This window comes from Otolemur garnettii, unplaced genomic scaffold (assembly GCF_000181295.1).
Source record: "Otolemur garnettii isolate 467f Iridium unplaced genomic scaffold, OtoGar3 scaffold00001, whole genome shotgun sequence".
Taxonomy (NCBI): domain Eukaryota; kingdom Metazoa; phylum Chordata; class Mammalia; order Primates; family Galagidae; genus Otolemur; species Otolemur garnettii.
In genome coordinates this window covers 62680620-62701169 of record NW_003852396.1, presented here as the reverse complement: position 1 = coordinate 62701169, position 20550 = coordinate 62680620, and the positions used below count along the sequence as shown (strand labels likewise).

Below are 20550 nucleotides of genomic sequence, written 5' to 3'. Positions count from 1 at the left end.
ATCTGATTTTTAAAGAAAAATCTGATAATCCCAATTTTTATGTGCAAGCTCCTGATTTATAAACATTGGCAACCAACTGTTTTCAGTGTCCTTGTGCAAGATGAACAAAACCCGACTGTAGCCCAAGCCAGCTGGGAAGCCCAGCTGGAGTCCTCCCAATGACCAAGATGGGAAGGCAGAGAGCTGGTGACATTATGTTTAGTCTACAGCCCCTCCCCCGTGCCCACGGCTATTAAAGGCACAGAACTTTCACAGCTGGCCACACACACTAACTGGCATTCAGAGTCCCTTTCCATCATGCAAGTGGCCAAATCAAGGCACCAAGTAATAGAAGACAGAGTACATGCTGCTGATTTCTTTTTTTTTTTGAGACAGGTCTGTTGCCCTGGTTACAGTACAGGAGAGCAATCATAGTTCACTGCAACCTCAAACTCCTGGACTCAAGCCTCCTCTTGCTTCAACCTCCCAAGTGGCTGAGACTACTGACGTACACCACCACACCCAGCTAATTTTTATTTTTTTTATTTTTTGTAGAGATAGGGTCTTGCAATATTGCCCATGCTGGTCTTGAACTCCTGGCTTCCAGTGATCCGATTGCCTTAGCCTCCCAAAGCACTGGGATGAGCTACTACACCCGGCCTCTAGTACTTACTTCCTTTAATACTGATTTTCTCATTCAAATCACTTGTGCCAGTCTTTCCAGCCACGCCAGTTCTATGGGCACACTTGGTCCTCCTGTTCCATAATCACCATGCGACAGCAAGAGAATTAAAACAAGGAACAGTGCCATCCCCAAGCACACAGTGAGATCCAACGAAGAATGGGGACCACCAGGGAGCAAAGGAGTTTGCAAAGACCTCATCCTGTGGGAGGTGCTGGTCGCTGGGAGCTCCCCTCCCCAATATCTACCCAGTGCAGCAGGATGAATAGTGCCCATGGACCTGAGAATAGGGCTGTATGTGAAACATGGGTCTTTGCCAAAATAATCAAGTTAAGAAGAAGTCACACTAGACCAGGGTTAGGCCCTACTCCAAGAGAGAGCACCACGAGACTGGTTGGGGTTGGGGTGGGGGGCAGAGGCTGCAGTGACGCAGCTACGAGCCAAAGCTCAAGCACCATCAGCAACCACCATGGACAAGAAGCAGGTGAAGGATCCTGCCCCAGAGAATGCGCAGAGAACACGGCCCCTCCCACACCACGGTTTTGGGCGCCCACTCTCCAGAACTCAGAGAGAACAAAGTCCTGAGCCACTTAGTCTGTGGTATTTTGTTATAGCAGCCCCAGCAAACTAAAACACCCAGAGTTCTGGAGCACGTTGCATTTCACTTTGTATTTCTGGAGCACTCTGTATACCTAGTGTGAGATAAGCAGCATTGTCACAAATCTACCAGGAGCCTTTTAGGAAAGTCTACAGAATGTCAAGTTCCGGTTAAGTCAGGCGTAGCTGAGGACCTGGGAATATCCCTAGGGAGGTGGCCGCCTGGGAGTTTATCCTATGATGGAACGCCTTTCCTCACCAAGGCCACAAGGAGTGTGAAGAGCTTATACTTCTAAAGTTCGGGCCTTGGCTCGGCACCTATAGCTCAACCGGCTAAGGCGCCAGCCACGTACACCTAAGGTGGCGGGTTCGAATCCCCAGCCCGGACCTGCCAAACAACAATGACGGCTGCAACCAAAAATAGCCGGGCGTTGTGGCGGGCGCCTGTAGTCCCAGCTACTTGGGAGGCGGAGGCAGGAGACTTGTTTGAGCCCAGGAGTTGGAGGTTGCTGTGAGCTGTAATGCCATGGCACTCTACCCAGGGGGACAGCTTGAGGCTCTGTCTCAAAAAAAATAAAAAAAATAAAAAAAATAAAGTTCGGGCCTGAACTGTTGGTGGCCACAGGGAGTGGCTTTGCTTTTGGGCCAGGGCAAAGATGGACCAGACAGCTAGGGAGTCTGAAGAAGAGTGTCCAAGCAACGGAGCAAAGCACCATCACCAAAATCCACTATTTCATTGTGTGGGGCTCTAGCACTGCTGAGAACAAGCCCTTGGCAGCCACTGGGCAGCTGGGTGTGGAAGGCAGAGGGTCCCCAACTGAAGGTAACTCCAAGCTTCCTCCCTTGTGACCTCAACAGCCCGCCTCACCTCCAGCCCTGAAACCTGTTTCCTCCCCTTTTGTAGCAGCTTGGGTGTCTGGCTGGCTCCCTAGAGTGCTAAGCTGAAAGGAATTTCATGAGAACTTCAAGCCTCTCTCAAGTGAAAAGAAGATATTGACCCAGCAAGCGAAGGCGTTTCCATGGTGTAAGTTTTCAAACTGTTAGCCAGAAAAAAGAAGGTGTAGGAGGGGGAAGTGCAGTGCTACGGGGTAGGGGACAGGCTGCAGCAGGCATTCCAGCCTTGCACTGACCAGAGATGTCACCAGTGAACTTGGGTTTGAAGGAATAAAACCAGTGACTCACGGAATGTGCCACTTGCCACAGGCACCAGCTGCAAACCTCGCCTCCATTAGCTCACAGGCAACTCAGAGCTGACCTTCACCTTGCTACGCCAGGGACAATACCTATTGTTTAAGGTCTGCTCCTTTCCAACCGCCTCATGGCCAGGACATTTTAAATAGCACTCTTGGAGTAGATACTGTTATTATCCTCATTTACAGAAGAAGAAATAGGTGCAGAGTAAGGAAAAAATAGCACCCCGGGCCTCAGAGGTCGTAGGTGGAAGCTGAGGACAGAGCGCAGACATGCTGGCCCCGAATTCCCTGTTCTCAAACACAGGATTGATGGTCTCGAATTTGAGATGAAAGAAAGTAAGTGAAGTGAGGGTCATGTCTGGAATTACTTAAGATATTTCAAAAGCACATACACAGACAAACAAAATGACTCAATTAGAAAAGAGGCCACACTAATACACACAGGCCTGGGATTTCCTCCACACCATGAGTGCCGTGAAACTTTCCTTCTGAAGTGTTTAATACACAGGGAGGTAAACCATGATGACGGTCTCTAGACTCTTCTAAGAGCCTTGTTTTCCAAGGCTCAACTCCTTCCGAAGGCCTTTGGGATTCGGCACTTGAACAAAGGCTTGCCTGCACCAAGCCCCGGAGAAAAGGGGACACCTGACTCACATTCGAGGCGGTGGGCCCCAGGAGAAGCACACTCCTCTCGAGAGGCCAGGGGGAATGGGATTAATAAAAGCCCCATTTCAGCTGGAATGAGGCTGGCTCACAGATGCCCAAATGGCTCAAGCCATCCCTGGGAAGTAAGTGAACTCCTTTCTTTCTTTCTTTTTCTTTTTTTTTTTTTAAATTAAATGATAGCTGTGTACATTAATGCAAACATGGGGTACAGTGTACTGTTTTCATATACAATTTGAAATATTTTCATCAAACTGGTTAACATAGACTTTGTGTCATTTACTTAGTTATTGTGTTAAGACATTTATACTCTAGTTCTAGAAAAATTCACTTGTACCCTTGTTAGACAGACCATATAGGTGATCTTTCCAGTCACCCTCCCTCCACCCATCTGCCCTTCTCCCCTCCCCTCTCCCACCCCCTCACCATATTCTTGTGCTAGAATTAGGTTGTAGCTTTCATTTGAGAACTATAAATTAGTTTCATAATAGGGCTGTGTACATTGGATACTTTTTCTTCCATTCTTGTGATACTTTGCTAAGAAGAACATTTTTCAGTTCCATCAATGTAAACATGAAGGAGGTAAAGTCTCCATCTTTCTTTAGGGCTGCATAGTATTCCATGGTGTACATATACCACAGTTTATTGATCCATTCGTGGATTGATGGGAACTTGGGCTCACCATCCTTAATCATTAGAGAAATGCAAATCAAAACCACTTTGAGATATCACCTAACTCCAGTGAACTCATTTCTTAGGGCTGCCATTACAAAGCACCACAAACTGACTGGCTTAAGCAACAGAAACACACCCATCACATTTTTGGAGACCGGAGTCTGGAATCAAACTGTCAGCAGAACCATGCTCCCTATAAGACTTAGAAGGAACATTCCCTGCCTCTACCCAGCTTCAGGTGACAGGCGTCAATCCTTGAGGCCTTCTTTGTCTTATAGAGACATCATTCCAATCTCTGCATCTGCTGTCACCTGCTGTCTCTCCCTCATGCCTTCATATCATCTTCTTGTAAAGACACCTATTGGAGTAGGTGTCCTTTACACCTGTTGGAGTAAAAGCCCACCCTACCTCGGTAGGACTTATTTGTATCCACAAGGACCCCATTTCCAAATAAGGATACATTCTGAGAAACTGGGGTTAGGATCCTGTTGGGAGATGCAATTCAACCCATCATGGTGAGACTCTTACTTTCAAATTGTTCAAGAATAAGATGGAGCCAAGATGATGTCTGTGGATGTCAATCTGTTACACCACTGTGACATAGCTATCTCTCTTTATGTAATAATTTTTTTTTTTTAAAGAGAGATGAGATGATGACTGTGTTAAGTTTGCTAGAGCTGCCATAACAAAGCCTCCCAAACTTGGGCTTGAACAACACAAACTGATTGTCTTGCAGTTCTGGAGGCCACAAGTCCATAATGAATTTGGGCCGGGTCCTTCCGAGGGCTGTGAGGGAAGGGTCTGCTCCAGGGTCCCTCCCGACCTGCAGATGACCACCTTCTTGGTATGTATCTCTGCACCTGAATTTCCCCTTTTTATAAGGACACCAGAACCCTCATGACCTCATTTTTCCTTATCACCTCTGTAAAATCTCATCTCTAGATAAGGTCACATTCTGAGGTCCTAGGGATCAATTTGGGTGGGAGAAAGAAATATAATTCAACCCCAAATAACGGTATTGTGCCAGTTCTGCTTTTTACAGCATGAAGGTGAGGACTAAAGGCCACTGTGGCTTCACACCACCACCATCATTCACAGACCACAACTCACGGACCTTCCCAAGCCACAGCCTATCAGCTGTCACGTCCCATTCTCTGAGAAAAGACAGAGCAGCCCAAGAGAGGAAGAAGAGAGCTGTGTCTGTGCTACAGAAGTCTCCTGATTTCCAGATGTAGCCCACATGCAGAACCAAATATTAGGATCCTTGGTCAAATACAGTAAGTTGAGCACCCAAGGGACTGCAACAAACTAGTCAACATACCAATCTGGCCACTTTCCTGATATGTCCATGTACCATCCAGTCTATGAAAATCAGGTCAACTGAAAGTGTTCAGTGTAGGTAAGTGGTCAACTATGGAGGTTCTACTGTAGTTGTTGTGTCAGTTACCAAATGGGGAATGAGTAACTGAATGCCTTCTACTGGAGCTGAATTCCTGGCAAAGCTTGGTAAGGATAGTAAGTAACTCAGAAGCCAGCTTGCCCTGTAGCACCGGGTTTAAAAGAAAATGTTATATGTGGCGCCACCTAGAGGCAGAAGTGAGAAAAGATGCTAAAAAGGAAAGAGGACATGCACAGAGCCTGAACAATCTAATCTCAACCCCAGGTTTCTTCTTTTATATTTCTTGGTGATCATCATCTCACACTTGCTCTCTCAGCTGTATCTCATGGATTTGTGCCATCGCACCAGCAATTAGAAGGCATGTTCAAGAAATGCAATCAGCAAAAGCAAATAAAATTCAAAGACCATTTTTACACATACTTTTCTATTGACTCAGGATTTGGAGAGTTATTAATCTTTTTTATATATAGACAGTGTCTTGCTCTGTTGCCATAGTTCACTGTAACCTCGAACTTCTGGGCTCCAGTGGTCCTCCTGCTTCAGCCTCCCGAGTAGCCAGGACTACAGGTCTGCCTATCATGTCCCTGGCTCATTTTATTATATTTTATAGAAACAGGAATCCTACTCTGCTCCCCAGGCTGATCTCAAACTTTTGGTCTCAAGTAATCCTCCTGCCTCAGCCTTCTAAAGTGCTGGGTTCTCAGGAGAAAGTCACTGCGCTGGCTGAGATGCGTTAATATTTTATCATTTGACAAAGTCCTCAAATTTATTCCTCCTCTATACAACCCTGCCTCCCTAAAGAGCCTGAAATTCTAAAAGTCTGTACCTACCTGGTCAAAGACATCAATCAATATAATTTTCCAAAGGAGAAAAATGAACCTGTTGTCAACAGGATCCTATACATTCGTGATCTCTCCCCAGCTTGGCTGGGACACAAAGAGATGGCAACTAAAGTCTGACACAAAACCAGGAAGAGATCGTAAGGCACCTGCTTCCAGGTCACGTGTGGGTTCCGATAATCTGGACTGCCACTTCGTTACAGAGACTGGCGGCAAATGAAGCATCCTCTCTCGGAGGAAAACATTTCAGAGACTCACAGGTTTTAAAAAATCATTTCCATAGAAAAACAATACCAACATTTCTGAATAATTTTTAGAAGGAGGTTAGTCATGATAATATGTTAAACTAACAGTATGATCCCACTCAACAGGGTAACAGATGCCGGTAGAGAATGACTGAAAGACCCCATCAGGGGTGTCTCATGGAGGAATTTCATGGTGACGTGTTTTCTGAGCCAACAGGCAAGCTCTGTGTAAATAACTCTGTGGCTTAGTTTCTTCATCTGGAAATGACAACAGTCTCCTCCTAAAACGGCTTTCGAGATGATGAAATGAGTTAATATAAAATAAAGCACTTGGGACAGTGTGGCCAAGTGAAGCTCTCATCATAATCAGTGTTTTCATAGGGGCTTCCATAGTTTTGTAAAACGTTATGTCTACATATTACAAAAAAAGTTACTATTATTATTTTTTTTAATTCCTGGAGACAGGGTCTTACTCTGTTGCCCAGGTTGGTTTGTAGTGGTGTCTTCATAGCTCACTGCAACCTAAACTCCTGGGCTCCATCAATCCTCCTGCCTCAGCCCCCTGAGTCACCGACACTACAGGTGTGTGCCAGAACACCTGGCTAAATTTTCCGTTTTTTATAGAGATGGGATCCCATATGTTGCTCAGCCTCGTCTTGAACTCCTGATCTCAAGTGATTCAGCCTCCCAAAGTCCTAGGATTATAGGCAAAAAATGTTATCTGGACAAAACCATCACTGAGGACATTTTACTAACCAAGAACAGAAATAGACTCAAGCTATCGCCAAATGAGCCTCTGCTTTTCCAGATTCAGTCCTCTACAGGGTGCCAACCAAATCTTCTCCAGATTCAACAGGCAGAAAATTTAAATGTCATAACAGAGTGGATATTACTTTTTGTTCATCAATAGATATTCCACAAGGAAAAACAATTATTGTAGTAAATAGAAGTCAGGGAAAGCATTCAACCTCATTGGATAATTTTAAAAATAAGAAGTTAAAACATGTTAACTCTTTTCGAATACTAAGTTAACCAGAAAAAAAAATATTTTTAAAGATATGACCCAATGCTGCCAAAACTAAAATCTAGCCACAGTTCTCACACACTGCCAGTCAGACAGCAAATTGGAGCAAATCTCTAGCAAAACAAGCGGGCCGTCTGTGTGGAGCGCCAGAAAAGGTGCCTGCCCTTCAACCCAGTCATTTTATTTCTGAGAATTTAGCCTAAAATAATTCATCAAAACAGGGGGAAAAGTTATGTCCACCCTCCTATTTACAACAGCAAATATTATTTCCAATAGGTAGAAAACCAGAAACCAGCGAAATGCTGACCAATAAGTAAATTGATTATATTAATCAAGTAAATGGCATTAAAAGCAAGAAAGAGGAAAAAAAACACGATCATGTTAACATGTTTAAATGTTTCATGCAAGGAAAAGAAATCAAAATATAAAGCTGTATACTCATGCTAATTACAACTGGGAAACAAACAGTGTGAATGAAAGCTTCCAAGATGCTGACGGTGGCCCTGAGTACAGACTCCATACGCCAATCCTTTATTTTTCTCCTCCCTGGCCCCAATTTTCACAATATGAGATTTTATTACCTTTGTAGTAAAAAAATAACTTCCTGTCTTAGGAAAATCTTTCCTCCGCTGTGGCTCACCACTGCAAACCCCACCACAACACATCTCTCTGGCTCTCCCTGGCCCTTTGAAAGGGCAAGAATTCTCTCTTTTTAAAGTGTGTTATCTTCTCAAGGCCAACACAGGGCACTTAGGCCTCATCTCTCCCCTTAAGCACCCAATTGGTTCAAAGAAGCCAAAAAAGGGCTCTGTGACCCATCAGCTTGTCTCTCTTCAAGAAGAAGGCAACAGGACTTCCACATGGACCACTCCCAGGGTGTCCTCGAAAAGGCTCAAGTTGGTCACCCTGCAGCCCTCAGCCCTGCCACCTTGGCTCTGGCTGAAATCAACGGGTAGGATAGGTTCCTTAATTGACCTTAAACATTATGATGGGCAGAAGTTAAAAAGTAGGAGAGTTTATTCACCCAACAGCAGGGGAACGGTTAAGTTACAGTGTATCTACTTCGTGGCACCATTAGGCAGCCTCCCGAAATAATTGTAAATACCAAATATAGGATGCAGCCTAGGGCCTCTACTGTTAAGTAGGAAAAAACAGGCAATGCAATCAAACGTCCCCATGACCATGACCATGACCATGACCATGCAAAAATAGTTTCTGAGACTGACCAATAATAGCTGATGTTTACAAGCCAGCTCACCTTGCTGTGTGCCTTGCCCATGATACAACTTCACCCTAATGCTAAGCATTGGAAGCACCGTTACTCCCATTTTGGAGAGAAAGAAACTGAGGCACCAGAAGGTTAAAGAATTCTCTTTAATCCTCCCAATGGCTACGGTTTAGAACATTCTGGTAACTTTCCTAAGATCACGTAGTCCCTAAACAGGGAGAAAGACTTAGATATGGACATAAATAGTCTTTCTCCAGGGCTCGCAACTCCGAAAATAGAAGGCGTATATAAGAAATTTAAAATTAAAGTAGAATTTGTTTTAGAAAGTGAATTTTTTTTTTCCTTCTCTCTGTTTAAAACTTTCGAATCTTCTTCTGCTGTCACAGTTTAAAGACAAAAAGAAGGGGCACAGAGAAGAGGTTAAGGCATGTTTTGATCAAGGGAATAAATAAATGCCAGTCAAGCTTCTACCATCCTTGGGGTTATGGGGAGGAAAGAATGATGGAGGACGGACAAGAACAAGCCGTTTCCAAACTAAACCAAGAGGCTCCAGGCAGCCGCTGGCAACATCTTTGCTTAACATCTCTCTCCACCACTTCTTCCGTTTGAGCATGAATTCCAAAATCAAGGGACTGGACTGACAGGGGACCAGAATGTCAGAGTACATAAATATCACATCGCTGCTGGGACACAGTACCAGTTAGGAATCCACTCTAAATCCTGCATTTTTCACAAACCGATCACATGCTGAATATTCCCAGGTTGGCTAATAAAAATCTGCATTTACTCGAGCTCAAATACACACCCTCTCCCCCAAATGGGTAATTCTGCACCCTTGTGTATTATTTGACACTCTTCAAAACTGGACAGATGATAGCACTCACATATGCTATCTCATTTGAAACTCAAATTACAAATGTTACAATTCCAGAAATGTTGAAGCCAGGCTAGAAACGGGGAAAGGCTGAAATAAACATAGCATTTTTCTTTAATTCTAAAAATTAAAATGCACTGTGTATAATCTATGATCAATTCAGAAAAATCAAAGTGAAATAGTCCACCCTCCAAAAATACCCCCAACTTTCCCATCCCCAAAATTTCTCCAAAGAGTAGGAGTAGGCCTCAGGGATGCTGGACCCCTTTGGTAGGGGAAGGGCCAGTCTCAGAGCGGGCAGTGTGGTCCAGAAGGTGGGCTCCGAACCCAATGTTCCTTCCCGTGTGCATCAGCAGACAGCCTCAAGCCCTCGTAACAATATGTTAGAGGTTCACATGATTATCCTATCCGCAGCAATCTCCTCAGATGACTTACCAGAGAGACAGGAGGTCCAGAGCCAGAACACACAGTTCCCCTGCCAGAGAGGCCACGTGGCCTGGTGCCCAAAGGCCGCGAAAGAGCTAAGGTTCAGCATCTAGTCACATGGTCCCAAGGCAATCACCCGTCAGACAACCTTGTGCCGACTATTCCCTGGCATGCTTCCTCCCAGCCAGGGTACCCAGGAGGACAACCACACGGGGTACACGGCCAAGCTCACTCTGCCTTTAAAGGGCAGGGGACAGGACCACTGTCCATGAATTCCCCCCAATTCACATCCCAGATGCTCTTTTTTTTTTTTTTTTTGTAAATTGTAACTGACCCAAATCTTTGGCAAACTTCAGAGACACGAAACGAGTAAAGAGCTAAAAAAGGGGGTGGGGGGATGGCAAAGGCCACCAGATCCTGGTGGTGCTCCTTTGTAGGTAACACCCCCAGCAAAAGCCCAGGCCAGGGCTCCTCAAACTTTTTAAGCAGGGGGCCCGTTCACTGTCTCTCAGACCATTGGAGAGCCGGACTGTGGGTCCCGGGACAAGTCAACTGCTAAGCAGGACAGGCAGCTGCAGCAAAAACACCCTGCAGGCAGGATAAATGTCCTAGGTGGGCCGCATGTGGCCCATGGGCCCTAGTTTGAGGACACCTGGCCCAGGCCATATCTATGGGTAGAGAAAGGGGAATGGGAAAAGCAAATTACTCTCTAGCTGGGACCAACTCTGGCTGGATACTTGGCATGATGCTACACCTCATTTAATCATCGAGAAAAGTCCACAGTGTTCTGCAAGATGATTACCAGCGCGAGTCACGGGGTCAGGCGGGCCTGGGTTCCCACGCCAGATCTGCCGCTTGCTGGTTGTAAGATACTGCAGCTACCTAACCTCGGGGACGCTCCGACGGCTCATATGTAAAGTGAAGGCAATGACAGTCCCCAGGAGGAGACGTTAGCAGAACCTGACGGTGGAGCACTCTGCTCCCCCAGAGCTGGGGCTCCGTCACCACCAAGACCTGCTTCTGCACAGACCACGCATATTTGAGACAAAGTGCAGATGGACAAGGCAGGACTGCCAGTCGGAGGCCCCAGCACCCCAGACTGCAGCAAGCAGAATGTGCCTGGTTGAAGCCAGCTGAGGACCTCCCCGCTCTGCCCCAGGAGTGCCCCCGCCACCCCCGGCACAGGGCCACCGCACTCACGACACTCCTTCTCGTCACTCTTGTCAAAGCAGTCGGGGAGCCCGTCGCACTGCCAAGCGCCCGGGATGCAGCGCCCGTTGCCGCACATGAAGTTGCCTGGAATGTTGCACTCGTTGGTGAAGTTGTTCCCCGGGAGCAGCTGGCTCTCTGTCGGGAGAGGGGACAGGGCGGTCAGACAGCACGTGACAGCAGGGAGGACCTGAGCCCTCACCCAACGGGAAGGACTTTTGTTCAGCACGTGTAAGGCTTCCAGAAGGTGACTTGACCTCTCTGGGACTCCAGTCTCCTCGTCTGGGAAAGGGGCTGATAACCTACCCACCCCAGCCCCGGGGATCCCGAGAGGACTAATGGGGAGATACAGAGAATGTGTTTAGCTGGCTGAAACCCTGACTTTTTTTCTTTCTCCACCAAAAAGATGGGTTATAAAATATAAAATCCAAATGTTCCTTTCTGGCCACCAGCAGTGGACAAAAATGTTCCAGATCGGAGTGAGAGCTGGATGCCCAATCTCTCCAACAGTAGGAGCGGCAGGATCTTTCTGGGCCCAGGCTCTGTAGCCCCTAGAATCACAGACTCCTTGAGTTTGGGCCAACTTGGCAGGAATACCGGGAGATCATTTCACTCTAGGAAACAGGAGCCCAGATCTACAAAATCACCCTGCCTGAGGACTCGGGTAGGAAAGGCCTACATGAAAATGGAACTCGGGCCTTTTAACCCTCAAGAGGGCACCATGGCCACTGAACTGCTTGTCAGGAGTTACCAGAGGTTGAGAACCAAGCCCCAAGGTTCAGATTCATCCCCACGGAACACCGTCATAAAGAGCCTCCACCCAAAACGGCCAATCCTTAGACTAGCAAGCAAACAGAGAAGGCCAGAACTATGGTGGTGACAGGGAGGTGGGGGGAGGTGGATTCATCCACCAGTGGACCCTGGGCCCAGATTTTCAAAGGAGCCAGAATCTGATCTTTGATTGATTTCATCAGTCTGAGGCAGTGTGATCAAAGGCTGGGAGTTAAGAAACCATCTGGAAGTAAAGGGGTCTTTAAAGGACGGGGAAAGTCCCAGTCCCTCAGCACACAGAGCTCCAGAGCTCCCTCCTGAGTCATTCCACAAGCATTTATTGGACATTTATGACCCGACACCTGAACTATATCCTAAAGACAGAGACGAAAGCTAAGGCTCCTTCCTCCACACTGGAAAGGCATAAGCCATGTCATAAGAAGAAACAGGGGTGTCCAGACATGGTAACAGGGGCCCTTGATCCACTTTCACAAGCTTTGCCAAAAAGAAGCATCTCTAGATCTCCAGACCTCTGGCATCAGACCCTCCTTCCTGCCACCATCCTTTATAATGCTGTTCCTTCCACCTGGGAGGCCCTTTGACCTGCTGGGTCTCCTAGTGTGATAAATCCCTACATACCCTTCAGCAAACAATGTCTCTGCTGCTTTCCCTCTGAAGTGTCCCCTTGCTTCTACTCTAAGCATCAGTGGGTCAGCACTTACTCTGTTATCACTTGGGTGATATTAAAAATATTTTTTCACTAAGACAAAATGGGCAACAACCAATGGGAATGGACGCAGCCACAAGCAAGCACCCCATTTGCCCCAGTGCCACAGAATCTCCCTCATGGACCACCTGCCTCACTACACTGAATTAATAACACATGCACGCCTCACTGCTGAAATTGAGCTTTCACAGCTCACCAGAGAACTCTACAAGAAAAACTGCAGTGCAGAGCTCCACCCTGCCCAACTGCCCACATCTGAGCCCTAGAAATCTCCCTTGTCCCCTCTTGCCTCCCCTAGAGATGGCAAATCACCAAGTCCCCAGCACCATGGCAGCAACTCCCTCCTCTCTTACCAGGACTGCTGCTCTACACGACCTCCCAACCTGGCCCTCTCTAATCCCTCCTCCCCTCTGTGGCCAGAAGGCTCTTTCTCAATAGCAAATCGATTGTGACATTTCCTTATTTTAAAAGCCATTGAGTGACTCCCCGTGTATAAAGCCAAAATTCAAAGGGATCAAGAAAGATTCCAGGCAAGAGGTGGCATTTACAGTGGGTGTTGATGGATACACAGAGATGAAGAGTAAAGATCTTTCTGGCCTAGAGAATAGTGTTCACGCAGCCCAGAGCACAGGAGCATATAGAATAAAAAAATCGTGCAGGTCTGGTTGTTAGGAAGTGCAAAGTGCATTGTGCTACTATTTCTCCCATTCTACTGCCAAGTCAGGCATCACTAATCCATCACAGGACTGAGCTCAGGGTTCCATTGAGTTCCACTGAGCCCAGAATCAGTATGTGTCTCTTTCAAGACTGGCCTCCAGAAAACCACTACCAACCTGAGATCAGCATGAAGCCAATTCTCCATCCCCAGGCAAAGGCTTAAGGGGGAACCTGGATCCCGGCCAGACACCAAATGCTCAATTCAGAAAACCCACACATTCCAGCTGTTTCATAACAACTGGTCCAGGCTTCCCCAGCAAGCAGGGAACACTTCAGGTCTCTGTTTGGTTTGGAAATCACTTACACTTGCTTTTGTAGCGCTAGCTCCTCAAAGGCAAGCCCCCTGGAAAAGTCACTGCAACTGTGAAATCTTGTTCTGATTCACAGATTTCCGGAGCCAGAAAATTGGCCAGATTAGATTCCAAAGTGCTTGCTCTGAAAGTCAGTAAGATGCCGGCTGTGAGCGGACATAACAAATGAATGGGTGGATGCAGAAACCAACTACCACGTTGTACACAGGTGGTCCTGCCAGCCACAGGGCTCAAAGTGCTTTCCCCGCAGGCCCAAGGACCCTGGGGCCTGGTGAATGATAAGGGAGAGGCCGTTCTTTCTGCTCCTCTGAATAGCTCTATTATTATGCACTCAGGTGGCACACAGCCTCCTGCTTTAGGGAAGTGACATCATGAAACTCAAAAGCATGAGGAGAAACCAAAACAAAGGCTAAATCCTGCTGGTTCTGTCTTCAAAACCTCCAAACCATCCAATTTGCCTCATTAAGCTGGTATCGCCCCATCCAAGCTGCCAATATCTCTTGCCCCTTTCAACCAGTAGTTCTCAGTAGGGAACAATTTTGCACTCCAAGAAACAGATGGCAGTGTCTGGAAATATTTTTGGTTGTCGTGACTTGGTGGAAGGGAGGGTGCTGTTGGGATCTAGCGGGGAGAGGCGTGCTGCTATGGATATACCCAGTAACCCACAGGACAGCCCCTCATCAAGAGAACTGTCCAGCCTGAAATATCAGTAGTGCCATGATTGAGAAACCTTGGTTTTAAAACCTTTGGACTTCACTTCTCATGCCTTCTATTTCCATCTCTTTACATGTAGTGTGATTTTAAAGTACAACTGATAGTTTCTCTGTGCCCTCCGAAAGAATCTAACCCTCTTTCCATGGCTTACAAAGCCCGACGTGGTCCAGCCCCTGCCTCTTTCTATGACCTCATTTCAAACCACTTCCTGGAATACACCATTCTCCTCTCTGCCATGAGCCCCCCAAATGTGGTATTTGTCGACCCCAACCATTCTTCTGCCTACCTTTTATCTGGTGTCATGGGCTGAACTGTGTCCCCCCACCTCCCTGCCTCCCCCACCAAATTTGTATGTCCTAACCACTAGTCCCTCCAAATGTGACTGTATTTGGAGATGGGGGTCTTGAAAAGCTTTAAAATGAAGACATCAGGCTGGCCCTCATGCAGCATGACCAGCATCCTTACAAGCAGAGATCAGGACACAGACACACACTGAGGGAGACCCTGTCTAGATTCAGGGAGAAGATCAGCCATCTCCAAGCCCAGGAATCAACCTGTCACCACCGTTACCTTAGACTTCTAGCCTCCAACAGCCACCCAAAGCAGTACTTTGTTACGGCAGCGGGCACACACTAATACGCCTGGCTACCCCCGAGTCATCCCTCAGACCTCAGCTTAAGTCACTCTGAGATTCCCTTCACTGACACCCAGTCTAAAGCTGATTCCCGTGCTTATTCTCTGGACATGCCCTGGGTTTTCATTTATCCCAATTGTGCTTTACTGAAGTTATTTCTGCGACCTCCCTATTAGACCGCACACCCCCTGCAGGCAGGGAGGCACCGTTCCATCTGACTCCGCACCCTGGGCATCAAGCACTCCACAGGTCTCCACACAAGAAGAAAACCATATGTTCAGTTACCAATCTGCCCCCCATCGCCTGTACTCCTCCTTGGAAAGTTCCATCTACCCCTTGTCTCATCCCCCTCGAATGTGAGTGGGATCTGCACATACACAGTTAAAATAAGGGCCATGTGGGTGTCTGGATTTGTACAAGTAAATTACTACCCTGTCTACTTTAAAAGAGGTTAGAAATCTTTGGGGGCCGACAGCAGGACTTTCTAGTGGCTGAAATATTTATCCCATCTTAGTGTCTTGGGACACATTTAGAATCCCAAAAAGACAAGCATTAGCACGAGGCTGGCTAGCCAGGCTTCCTCCGCCTCCCTTTTCTTTTTTTCATTAAGCTGAAAAATGAAAAAGAGTTGCCCATTTTCACTGCAGCACATCACTTACTTAAAATAACTACACCATCTGCACCAAGAATGGAAAAAAAAAAAAATCCAAACAAAGGCAAACAGCCTGCTGCAGTAGCTTCTTCCAAAATCTCTGGCACCCACAAATTTATACTTGACAAGGGGCCCAAAATGGGCAACTACAAAAACTCAGACAGCTGCTGTATTACACCCAGATCATTCCAGAACATGCAGTTAGCGATGCCGACGTTTCCAGCTGAGAAATGGGAATTCTACTCTGCTGGCGGGAGCCGGCAGGGTTCTGTCGTCTCGTTCTGCTGGTCTTCCCTCCCCACGGGTAGTACCTATCATGATGCAGTGCAGAACTGACATTCGCAAACCATGCCATGTCCCCCTTTCCGATTTCTGTCCAACGTCCCTCATTTTTGTCCTTTGCTTCCCAACAATCTGGGTCTGTAGACTCAATGAACAGCAAAAGCAAGGCACACACAAATGTAAGACACGCATATCGGTTAGTGTTCAATTTTGCAGATCTCGAACATATCTTGCCTAAAACCTCCCCAGAGAATTAACAACCTTTTCCCACTACTTGGTGCCAGCAGACACAGTGTTATGAGGCCACTGAAAGTCACCGTCTGCTTTCCTTGGGACTAGTGTCTTCAAACGCAAACATATGCTCCACGCTCAGGCGCAAATAAGACCAGCAAGTAAGCTGCTCTGCAGCGATCTGTTTGTAAACATCCCTAGAAAATCCCTGAAGGCCACTCCGACTCTAGACTGCTCTTGCATCAGCGTCGGAGAGAACCAGAGACATCTGTCCAGAGCACTCCCCGGAGTCATCTGGTTCTCATCCAACACAGTGCTTCCTGCTGGAGCCTGGCGAGGGGGAGGCTGTCACCAAGAAAGGGACAGTCATGCAAGGCTGGCTGAGTGTGGGGTGAGGAAGTGCTTCTGGCACAGCCAGGTCTCCAGATCCGTCTGGACTCTGCGGGCTGCCCTGCACAGTGACACTATTCCAATAGCTCCGACCTCCATATACCCATCCATTCAAGGAGGACACAACTCAGGGAAACTAGCAAGAAGGGATAACAGGACCCCTGGGCTCAACCCAGGACTGCCAACCCTTGACATTCCCAGATTTCATATTTACGTTTCCATGACCCTGAAGGGAGATGGTGTGTAATTTTGCAGCAGGAATATGTATGGATTAAGCAAGTCACCTGGATGGCGAGTGAGCCCAGCCGTGCCCCAGCACCTGCACTTCACACAGCTTTATGGTCGGTTTCTCCCTTAAAGGGTGAAGCAGCATGCAGGGCCACGTGCTTCCTTTCCTTCTTATAAAACGAGTTAGCAAAGAATGCCTGGTGTTAATGAGGCAAGCAAAGAAGTCCAGGGAAAGGACAGTTTTTCATCAGGAAATAGTTTCATAAATTATTTTTGTCCTGTATTTATAGCCTCATTAAGGGCCTGAAGCTGTTACTTACATTTTTTTGTAATGGTTATGTGTTAGTGCATTTCATGAAGACAATTATGTGGAGGCCACCTTCATGTAACAAGGTTTGCAGAGCTGTCAGGATGCAGGCCCTGGAAGGTCCAGCATTCCCAGTAGGGGCCTGACAGCCACCCCAAAGGATGTTGCTCATCACGATGCTGATTCATCATCACCTTCAAGGTGAGCGATGAGCTCCAGACCCTCCCTGGAGCATCTCTCCTAAGGCTTCCTCCAACAGCCCTCAAGAAAGCCGCTGTTACAGACTTTTCACTGGGGAATATCCAGCATGTACTGAAACACTTATGGAAGGAGTTGAACATCACTGCTTTTCTTTTCTTTTCTTTTTTTTTTTTTTTTTTTGGCCGGGGCTGGGTTTGAACCCGCCACCTCCAGTATATGGGGTCGGCGCCTTACTCCTTTGAGCCACAGGTGCCACCCCATCACTGCTTTTCTACGCCTTACAACAACCCTATGAAATAGGCCCATGCCTATTTTGCAGATGAGGAAACTGAGACGGAAGAAGTAACTTGCCCAAGGTCTCACAGCCAGAACAGGTCTGCAAATGACCTGTTAGTAATATTTCAGGTTGTGCAGGTCAGGAGGCCAAATTAAGGAGATTATGCAAGTGTCTACATAAGAGGAGAGAAAATGACATCTGCAAAATTTCTATTGCTGAAATTCATAATATTTTCATAATCACTGAGGACAATTTTTCAGTAATCCAGGCTTACTATAGAAAAGATTTCTTTGTGAGGGGTTATTGGTTATTATCATTTCACTTAAATGAGGCTCTACGTTCGTGTTCCCTATCATCAAAACACACTGTAAATGCCTGTTTGTTTTTCTTTCCCCACCCTTTTAAACATGTCAAACCATTCTTAGCTCAGGGGAGTGTCTAAAAACAGAGGGTGGCTAGTTTTGGCCCATGTGCCAAGGGACGCCTGTGCTGGAATATGACAAGTCTAAGTAAAATAAGAAATGACAAAGGTGCCCAATCCCAAGGCACTTCTTTCCCTTCCATCCTGTCTCACCACCACCCTCGGGAACAAGCCCCGCTGTTTATTGTCCCTCTCTCTCCACGAAGGCAGATGCCCTATTGCTACTGAATCCCAAACAATCAGCACTCGCCAGGCACCTGAAGGTGCTCCAGATACTGCTGACAGAACGCAAAGGAGATGGAACTCGGCGACCCCCTTTTCATCCCTGACACTTTCAGTTCTGGGATGTATCTAAACCTGATTTGATCCCATTGTCCCTTTGCCATGCCAACCGCAATGGATAAATGAGACCGGGTCTGCCGAACACTTCTGAGCTCTTAGAGGAACAGCACAGACGGGAAGAGCTGCAGGAAGAACTTTCACAAGCACTCGCTTTTCACTCATGATGGCCTCATTGCCAAGGGCCAGGTGCCAGTCAAGCCTGGGAGAGGACGTGGAGCGGGAGCCGTCCCCACATGCCTTCTGCCCTTTTGGCTTCAAGTGGCGGCGGTGGCGGCAGGAAGTCAGTCAGGCAGTGCCACTAAACTGAAGGAGGGGACAAGTTTATGACCAATTTTGTCAGGCATGCGATAAGCCAGGCTTAAGAGCGGGCCAATCAACCCTGCACTTCAGCACCTCTCAGAAACAGCCTCGGGCCAAGACGAAGGATTTCGCTCCAACACCAAGGTCAGCCCAGTCCCATGTGTCCAGGGACAACTGCAACAATCACCACAGTCACTGGGAACCATTCTGCAGCCTGTCCTCTGCTCTGCGCAGATGTCCCCAGGCAAAGCAAGGATGGAAATACCAAAGCCAGCCGAGGAATAGGCCAGAAAAGCAAATGATCTTCATGATGGCCCAAATGCCTATCTTTGTGAGATCAGAATAAGAAAGAATTCCAAATTCAGACTCAAAGTACAGGCCACGTAAGAAAAGACTGAGAAATACAACTAACTAATACAGGAGTAAATAAAACTCCTAGTCACCAACAGATTCCATAAACAAAGTTAAAAGAGAAGCCACCAACGGGTAAAAGATCCCTGCCACCTGTATGACCCACCAAGTATCAGTATGGAGAATTTTCTGATTAAACTCTCTAACACAAGCGACCCAGTAGCAAAACGGACAAAGCTCATGCACAGGTAGGCACTTTCCCTGAGGAGGAAACTCCGACAGCCACTTCTCATGTCCTCAACCTCACTTATAATCAAAGAATGATTAAAGAAACGAGGACACTCTCTTTCACAACCATCAGACTTGCAAAAGTTTGAAGTCTGGCAATCTCAAGTGGCTCAAAGTGGGGAGGGGAAGTCACACGTTGCCGGTGGTGGAGGGACTCTGCAGAGCAGCCTGGCAACTCTTAGGGAAGCTTTGGGGAGCTTTGAGCCAGACTTCTTCCTGCACAGGAGGGGATGAGCCGGAACAAGAGCCTGGGACAACAGCAGGTAAATCCTCACTGCGACGCTGCTGTCAGACCAAACTGTAAGACAAACTCAGAGCTCCTGGAAAGGAGAAAGGATGAGAAAACAGGATATGTCCACACAAGGGAAGATTGCCTAGAGCTTCAACTGGATGCACTAGGGCGGCAGGAGTTAACGTGAATAAATCTGGGCAACTTAATGCCACATGAAAAAGCAGAGTATTGACTACATCCAGCTTAAAAAAAAAATACTATTTTGATGGACACATACAGATGTAAAAATAGTTTTTAAATATACAGGAAATCCTATACTACCGATGTTAAAAAAGAGAAAGAAAAAGAACAAACAGGAAAGATAAACACTAAATTCAAGTTAGTATGTGTCTCTGGCAGATGGGATCAGAGAGGTTATATAACACACTTCAAGATTTCTGCCTTTAAAACAATCTGAGGGGCGGAGCCTGTGGCTCAGTGGATTAGGGCACTGGCCCCATATACCAAGGGTGGCGAGTTCAAACCCAGCCCCGGCCAAACTGCAACAACAACAAAAAAAGCCAGGTGTTGTGGCAGGTGCCTGTGGTCCCAGCTTCTTGGGAGGCTGAGGCAAGAGAATCACCTAGGCCCGAGAGCTGGAGGTTGCTGTGAGCTGTGACACCACGGCACTCTACCGATGGTGACAAAGTGAGACTCTATCTGATCTGAGGCAAGCATGGCAAAATATTAGATTTCAAGGGTGCTGGGAGGCAGGTGTACAGGCTTGCTTTATTGGCAACCTTTTTCTGCCCTTTGAAAAAGTTTCACCAATAAGATTTATTATAACGAACAAAAATTGACACCAAGATTTGAGAAAACCCATGAAAGACATACAGGGACTGTTTATCACTATAGTCTAGCTTCAGAAACCCCATCCATGGTAAAGGAATATGAGCTGAAAGGGGGCACGTGTTTACACTGGAGAAGAAAGAGCAAATGCCCGGACATCCATGTGGGAGATTCGGTCTATTTTAATGAACTCTCTTCATTTTCTGAAAGGCAGCAACAGTTGTAGGGTAGAAGCTGATTGCAGAGGAAAAAATAAACATATCTCATAAAATAGATTTACCCACACAACTTACTAAGCCATGACGTTCCAAAA

General features: G+C 46.9%; 1 protein-coding gene across 1 annotated transcript in view; it reads right to left on the bottom strand.

Annotated features, from left to right (window-relative positions):
- Positions 1-20338, bottom strand: part of LDLRAD3 (low density lipoprotein receptor class A domain containing 3) — a 175254-nt gene extending 154916 nt beyond the window's left edge. Inside the window, exons 1-4 of the mRNA XM_012801453.2 lie at positions 20319-20338; positions 16289-16306; positions 12167-12171; positions 11025-11171 (exon numbers count right to left, since the gene is read on the bottom strand). Coding sequence (XP_012656907.2) covers positions 11025-11171; positions 12167-12171; positions 16289-16306; positions 20319-20323 — 175 coding nt within the window. The 5' untranslated portion in view covers positions 20324-20338. The remainder of the gene's footprint in view (positions 1-11024; positions 11172-12166; positions 12172-16288; positions 16307-20318) is intronic.
- Between the last annotated feature and the right edge of the window lie 212 nt (positions 20339-20550).